The sequence below is a fragment of the Marmota marmota genome, unplaced genomic scaffold (assembly GCF_001458135.2).
Source record: "Marmota marmota marmota unplaced genomic scaffold, marMar, whole genome shotgun sequence".
In the NCBI taxonomy this organism is placed as follows: domain Eukaryota; kingdom Metazoa; phylum Chordata; class Mammalia; order Rodentia; family Sciuridae; genus Marmota; species Marmota marmota.
Window position 1 is genome coordinate 67,971 of NW_026000057.1, and position 8,515 is coordinate 76,485.

The 8,515-nt window shown below is 40.9% G+C and overlaps 1 protein-coding gene across 1 annotated transcript in view; it reads right to left on the reverse strand.

Annotated features, from left to right (window-relative positions):
• Mgat4d (MGAT4 family member D) overlaps positions 1-7,916 on the reverse strand; it is a 45,532-nt gene extending 37,616 nt beyond the window's left edge. Inside the window, exon 1 of the mRNA XM_048813438.1 lies at positions 7,721-7,916. Within this exon, the coding sequence (XP_048669395.1) occupies positions 7,721-7,814 (94 nt within the window). The 5' untranslated portion in view covers positions 7,815-7,916. The remainder of the gene's footprint in view (positions 1-7,720) is intronic.
• Between the last annotated feature and the right edge of the window lie 599 nt (positions 7,917-8,515).

Here is an 8,515-nt window from a genome sequence, read left to right on the forward strand (position 1 = left end):
TTCTTAATTGGTCTTCACCTCCAATTCACAATTAATCTTCTGGAAACATTGCTAAGGAGTGTACGTGGTTCCCTGAATGCTCACTGAATAAAGTCTAAACTACCTGCCTTGGTGTACAAGGTCCAGTATAACATCACCCTGGCCTGACTCTACTGGCTTTATTCACTCACTAAACACCTCCAGCAAGGAGAAGCATGGCAAGACAATCATTCTTTCTCCCACTCCTTGTACTATGTTACTGAAAATAAACATAGGTAAAGTCAGGTTTCTCTTCTAAATCAACTGACAATCAGGTTGCACATCTTTAAACAACTAATAATCATGATTAAAATGGAATTATCCCCAAAATGCCATAGGAAAGGGGAAGCAGAAATGATTAGCGCTTAGGACCAGGGAAAGGGGTGAGAAAGATTTCAGAGAAGAGGGAATATTTAATGACTTGAAGACTATGTAGAATTTTGCCTTACAGCAAAGTCAAGGAAGGGCATTACAGACTAAGAAAGCACCTGCATAAATACACAGAGCCTGAAATGAGGTGGTGCAGACAGAGGAATGTAAGTCATTCACTTGTGGGATAAAAAAGTAGACCAAAAAGCATGGTCTTAAAATGTTGAAGGCACTTTAAGTTCTTTTAAAAAATTTTTTTAGTTGTAATTGAACACAATATCTTTATTTTATTTATTTATTTTTATGTGGTTCTGAGGATTGAATCCAGGGTCTTGCATGTGCTAGGTGAGTGCTCTTCTGCTGAGCCGCAACCCCAGCCCTACTTTAAGTTTTATATGCATTCATTTGTTCCCAATGTGGTTCAAAAAAAGAGCATCTGAGGCAGTATGTTAGTCAGATCTCTGTCACTTTAACAAATACCTGAGAAAAAAGAGAATATTTTGGCCCACAGTTTTAGAGGTTCCAATCCATGGCCAGGCAGACCCATGGGTTTCAGGTTTCTGGTGGAGGTGCCACATGTCAGTGGCCAGGAGTATGGATGGAGCCAAACTGCTCAAGTGATTGCCAATAAGCAAAAGAGAGAATGAGGAAGGGGCCAGGATCCCACAGTCTCTTTCCAGGGCACGCCCCCCAGGGACCTAAAGACCTCCCACTAAGCCTCACTTCTTAAAGATCCCACCACCCCCAAGGAGCAATACTCTAGGGACCAAATCTTCAACACACTGGATCTGGGGGACATTCGGCATTCAAAGGATCATAGGCAGGCAGCAGGAGATGAAGCTAAAAAGGAAAAATATACTTGGTCTTACTCCTCTCCGTGTGTGCTTTGCAAGAATCAAATCATACCACACATTGATCTCTTTAAATTCTTCCTGAGCAGTCCCTTTATGAATGAGGTTTTATTATGAAATTCATCGGCTATGACAAAGAGTATACAGAACAGCTTAAAGGATAATAATGACATTCATGAACCAACCACGAGCTAAGCCTTCGAAACCCTATCTTTGTTCTTCCCAGGATCTAGACCTTATTAGGTAAAATGCATGTATCTGTCTATACTTCTTTTGCTCTTTATGCTTTTGAGATTAATCCATATTCATGTATAGTTCATTCATTTTTACTGCTGTAAAATATTTCACTAAACCAAATATGCCACAACATATTTATGTCTACTATTGTTGATGAACAATTATAAATACCAAGAGTACCAAGAATACTCTGGGTACACACTCATATTAAGCATGTTTAATAAGAGTTCCCATAGGATCTATCCGGTGGTAGGGATGTTATCTAAAATATTTAACAACTGGATGATATAGGTATAGATCTGTGAGAACTGAAGTTGGCCACACAACAGGTAAGGCAGGGGACCCTGAGTATTATGTAGTGGAAAATTGCTAAGATATAAAATGCATGTGTCTTATAACAGAAGTGACTGAATATAAACTTCTTCAAGGGACATTTGTATACATTTATAAAATTCTACATGCACCCCAAATGTCTAATTTCCCAATGTATAAAAATCAGAATGGTATGGAATAGTAGCATTTTCTTGACTGCTAATGATGTTTTTCTGTTTATTAAACATGAGTTATATTTTGCTTTAGAATTTCCTTTGCTGATATGAATACAGCCTCATCAACTTTCTTTTGGCCTGGGTTTTCAGATTTATAGTTCTATCCTTACTCTACCAACATTTCTGTCTTTGAAAATTCAAATGTATTTTTTGCAAACATCCTCAAGTTGTATTTTTATTATATCCCCAGAAATTTTTCATTTTTTCAAAGCATTTAATATAATCAGTGACACAGTTGTACATTATTTTACTATTATTTTAGTGGTTAGATTACATATTTCAACACAAGTCCTTGACTTATTACAGTCTAATCTATTTCTTACATTCTCATTTCATGATAGTGCTAAAATTTAGTATAATCCTCCATATCTCTCCTTTATCTTTTTTTTGTGATTGTTGCAAATATTATTCTTCTACACCTATTTTAAATTCCACCAGACATACCTCAGACTGTCTTTAATAGCCTACTTTTGGACTTTGAATGCTGCTGGCTTAGGATTGCACCTGGGAACTCCTCTCCTGCCCAGTTCTGCTCTATGGACAGTATTAATGATATTGCTGCCATATTCCCACAAGGTTAGACACATTGGTGATATTTATATGCTCCAACATTTGTGTAAGGATGAAGGTATTTTTCCTTCCACCAAAGGAAGAGAACCCCCAAGAAATAATACAGGGGCTGAGGAGCATCTCTACTAGAAATTACAGAGCCACTGGACTATAAGAAATATCATGCTGCCAGATGACAAGGAGCAGGAGGGAGGGAGACGAGATGCTAAGCCCTGAGCCGTTTCTGAAAGGAGCCTTCAGGCACAAAGCCTGAAGTGGCAAAGATGCAAGTATTGCTGTGGCTCCAGAGAATATTATTGGACAGTGACAAGGGAGTCACCTAAGGAGCAAGGGGCTATGGAGAGATCAGAGGGAGGGAGGAAGGGCCCAAGGAAGAAATGATAAGCCTAGACCAGGGAATGGTCAGTGGGGAGACTCCAGCAGGCCCTCAGAAGCAGCCACAAGCAACCCCACTGAAGATATCAGCATTGGATATATCAGCATTGGATGCCACCAGAGAGAAGCATCTTCTAGAGAAATCCAAACCACCACACTGCTAACACACAAGGAGACCTCTGGCTCCCAAATGGCTATCAAATAGTGCTCTGCAATGTGATCTTTTCCATCATTGATCAAGAGGTACTATCTCTCTCCTCCTGAATCTGGGTACACCCTGCGACCACTTTGACTACAGCAGTAGTAATGCTCTACCACTTTGGAGTATAGTCTTTACTTGGCCGGACAGGTTCCACTTTCTGCCTTTTGAAGGGTAGCTACCTTATAGGGGAAAAAAAAAAAAAAGTACATTCTTGCTATGACCACAATGCCAAGTGGAGAGGCCTTGGAGGATGAGCCACCTCAGGGAGAGGAGAGATTCCACACCGGTGTGTGCAAGAGACTTCTTGGTAGTGGATCTAGCTGATCTACTAGAGGCAGCCCCACATGTCCCGGCTGTCACCACTTCCCATCATGGACAAACTCTCCAGTGAGCCCTTCCTGAATTCCTAAGTCAAGAGTTAAACAAAATGATCATTTAGAGCCACTGAATTTTAAGGATGTTTTACACCAAACAACAAGGAGTTGTCTGAGAGCAGACCACTTTCTTGTCCTGCCATTCCTTTTCTTTCTAGAGCCACAGTCTAGTCTGTCCAGGAGGTAACAGAGAAGAAGCCATTAATTGACTATGCCATTGAAGACTTGAAAAGAATAAAACTTTAGAAGCACAAATGAGACTATATGGATAAATAAAAGTTACCCTAAAAAGACAAAATGAGTCTTCATGATCCCTAGGAAACTGTAGTTAAGCAGGTAAGGAAGTTAAATAGAACACATGAAGAGTTACTAGAAACATTGAAAAAGCTGTTTTTATTTGTATCCCAATTAGCTGAACCACTTTAATAAATCAACTACATATGTATATAAAAGCATATTAGTGTTCATTTAAAAACATTTTCAAAAAGGTGTTTTGGGGCTTGGGATTGTGACTCAGCGGTAGAGCGCTCGCCTAGCACATGCAGGGCCCTGGATTCCATCCTCAGCATCACATAAAAATAAATAAATAAATAAAACAAAGGTATTGTGTCGGACTGCAACAAAAATATAAATATTTTTTTAAAAAGTGTTTTAATTGCTCCTCTTTTCTCTAGCGAGCTAGGTAATCTGTGACCATCATTTCCATTTTCTTGCTTCTATATTCTCACCATTCAAATTCTTTCCATTTAAAAAATGTATACATACAAAAGAAAAGATATAATACAGTGTGATGTGAAATGAATACAGCTAACTCGTCACCCAATGCCTTTGACTTGGTGGATTCCTTTCCTATCTTATCTCTTGATGTTTCCACTCTCCTGAATTGTATCTGCTTATCATTCCTTTGCTTTTTGGAGTACAATTTTTATCATATTTACATATGCCCCTACATAATTTGTGGTTTTATTTTCCTTATTCCTGGACTTTCTAAAACTTGTATTTATTGATTTTTCTAAATTATTTTTGTTATGAACAAAACTAGAAATCTGTTGCTTGCCTCAGACTCCCTTGCCAGTGGTGTTCTTGTATTCTGCCACTGGAAGGCGGTTATGTCAGAGTAAAGGGTGTATGTAAGGGAGATGTTATTCTGTTTTTGGTGTTTCCTCCACCAGAGAGCCAGCCTTTGCTGGACTGTCAGATGTTCAGGCAGTGGCAACAGCAGCAACCGCATGCTAGCTCCAAATCCAGTGTTAGTGGCAGGCAAGTGCTGGCTTTTCCAGGGTAACTAGGGGCCCTTGGAGTAGCTGCATTCCTCTGGTAACAAGGTCTCAAAGGAGAAAATCTGGGATTGGTTATTTGTACTACTTGGTCTTGAATGCAGTGATAACCTGCCATGCTGTTCCCCCAAAATGGAATACTATAAGTCCATGATATGCACTAGCAAAATAATTATCTAAATTGTCTTGGTGGTAATGATGAACTATCTACTTCAATTGAGACCCTGGAGATCAAGTGGCTGCAGCATTCACCAATAAAACAGGAGTGATGACTTTTAAGGATTGTGAGTAAGGTGGTTTTTTTTATTACTGCACTAGAGAGAACTCACTCCATCTCTCAGCATTTTAAAACTGTTGTGCTCTCCTCCTGGAAATACCTTCTTGGCTTCACTCTCTCCCTTTCTAGTTTTTCCTTGACTTTGAGCTACTGGAATTCCCCCAAGGATTATTTCTTGGAACTTTTCATCTATTCCCTAGGTGGTCTCTTCCAATCTCATGACTTTAAATGCCACTTGGAGTCTTCAAGTTAATATGGCCAGTCATGCTGTGCACAGTGGCATGCCTGTAATCCCAGCAGCTCCGGAGGCTGAGGCAGGAGGATTGCGAGTTTAAAGCAGCCTCAGCAAAAGCAAAGTGCTAAGCAATTCATTGAGACCCTGTATCTAAATAAAACACAAAATAGGGCTGGAGATGTAGCTCAGTGGTTGAGTGCCCTGAGTTCAATCTCCAGTACCCATTTCCCCCCAAAATATGGCCAGTCCTGATTCAGACTGACACATCCAATTGCCTCTTGAGTTTTTTCACTTTGAAGTCTATTAGATATCTCATGCATAACAGAAATATTGATTTTAATCTCCCAAATCTGCTGCTTCCCCACTTCGGTAAATGGCAACTCATTTCTCTGGTTAAACCAGTGGCTCTCAAGCACTGATTGTCACAGCTGGAATGGGGTATTACCACAGGCGTCTACTGAATGGAGCCGGATACTACTAAACATACAGGACAACCTGAGTAAAAGGAAAAACAAACAAAACAAAACAAAAACCAAAAACAAACAACAACAACAAAAACCCCTATCCAATGCAAAATATCAATAGTGCTAAGGTCGAAGAATCCACTGTAAGCCAAAAATTCTTGGAGCATTCTGTGATTCTGTCACAGTCCACTTCAGTAGTTATTTAAATATATATGTGAGTACATGCCACTCCTCTACATAAAACCCTCCCACAGCTCCTGTCTTACACAGAATGCAACCCATGGTCATTTCTTGGTCCCTATGACATCATCCTTCTATCACCTCCTGTTCCCCTTGGCCTCCTGGCTGTGACATACATATCCCCAAATTTCCATTGATAGTGATTATACTTACAGATCAATTTTTTCAAAATACTAGGTGCTTTATAAAAATCACTACATCAAAAACTAAGTGATGTCTGTGTTTTCTTTTGTTGATGTAAGAACCTCTCTCATTATTATAGGGTTGATTTTCTAGTTATTTAAGAGGTAGGCACCATAGAAACATATTCATAGAAAATGAAAAATCTAATTTAGCTGCTATTTTAAATTAAAAGTGTTTTATTTTCAAGAACGGCATCCCATTTTCTGAGCTTGAATATCTGAAAGGCAGTAATATAAATGGTTTCAGGAACCAAACCTCTTCTTTCTGATCATAACTAGAAAACATATCAAAATGATTTGTATTTCAAAGTCTACAATCTCATCATAAAAATATTAGTGGTACCAAAACATCCTCTGAACTACTATTCTAAATTATCTTCCAAAATTACTGTAAGTTTACATTTTGCTTTCTAATTTCAGGAAACCACTTATTTTTGTTATAAATGTGCTCATAAAAATGCATTTGGATAATGCATAAATCACAGATGGAAATGATTTAATGAAAGATTAGAGAAAATTTTATAAATCAGATAACTTAATGTACATTGCTAATCATTGAAATGAGTATGTGGGTATTTTGTGTACACAATGACCCTAGAGAACACAAATATGGAGCCCTTCTCAAATTTATGAAATGAGTATGTGGGTATTTTGTGTACACAATGACCCTAGAGAACACAAATATGGAGCTCTTCTCAAATTTAAACCTTTAACCTACTGCTAACTAAGATCACTTAGTGTGTACCTGAGTCATATAAATGCATTCAATAGAAAAAGTGACAATTTAACCTAAAACAACCTAATACAATTTTGGAAGTCTGGATTAATAATTTACAACGTTCCTATGTCTTAAATTTTTTATCATGTGAACTCTAAAGGTCAACTATGTACAAGTAGGGTTGACAAACAAAAACACCTAGTTAGAGCTGAATTTCAGATATGTGAGGAACAAATTATTAGAATTACGTCCCATGCAATTTTTTATACTAAAAAAAAATTCATTCTTCATCTGAAATTCAATTTTACTAGGCAATGGGTTTTTTTTTGCTTGCTAAATCGGCCTTCCTGTAGACAATGAAAGATGTTGGCACTCGTTTCTGAAAACGATAGAGAAGGAAGAAGAGGAGGGAAGACCGGACCTAGGTCGAGTCTATGGACCATTGGAGGGGAAGGAGCCTCACAGGCGAGGGACCATTGGAGGGACTGAAGCCACAGAGCGATTGGCCCAGGTCCCGGCCGCCAGGTCCGTTAGCGCGTGCGGGGCAGGTCATGGTCACCGCACAGACGACCAGGTGCGCCCGTTACAGCTTAACCGCCGGCCAGAGGCGGACCTGGGGCACTTCAATTGCAAAACACGACGCCGGTATCCTAAAACGCAAGCAGGTCAACGCCACCAGGTGCCTAGTCTACCCCACTCCCCTACCCCGCCACTCCCACATTCCTGGAGCCTGGAAGCCGGGTGGGGTGTCAAGTGGGGCTGGAGAAGCCGCCCGCTGCTTACAAGTTTGAGTCAGCCTGGAGATGCAGAAGCAGGAGAAGCTGAAGAGCGTGACCGCGACGAAGGAGATGAGCAAGTTCACTTGCTTGGTCCTCATGATTGCTGGCCCAGAGGCTGGCAGCCGGCAGCGCCCAGGATGCGGAGACTAAGCGCGTGGCCTCTGCACGCGCGCCTCTGCCCCTCTCCCCACGCGCACCCTTGCGTCTCCTCTCCAAGGTGCCGCTTGGGCCCCCAGCACACTCGCTCCTGGGAGTTTCCTTCCCCCCGAACTCCTGAACCTTTGCTGCTGACTTCTGGTTCAGCCCATATTATAACCCGTTTACTATGGGTGCTGCTGGTCGTTAAATGCAATGAACGATGGGAAAACTCCCCACTGCCTGGCACGTGGCGGGTACTCACTTATTTTCCCCTAGTAATTCGTCAGACTTCTTTTCAAGGCTGGGAAACGCTAGTCGCTCCTTGATCCGAGTGCGGTACTTGGAGTTCTCCACTCTGATCTCTCTTTTTTGAGATGCGCTGGTAGTGTCTGGTTACTAGGGGTCTACTTCATACCAGCGCTGGGCTGGGTTCTTGCACCTTGAGAAGGGAAAATGGTTGGAATACCTGCCGCCTGAGAACGCCATTGGAAGCCTGTATGCTAATGGCCAGGAGCTGTGACCTTGAGTTAATGGTGGAGTAGCCAGATCCTAAAACAGGGAGAAGTACTTCAACTTTATCCTCCTGCATCCCTTCAGTCTGTGTCTTTGGCTAAACTCTACTGGGAGCCAGAAGACAAAGCATGTCAGCTTGGGGTCCCAG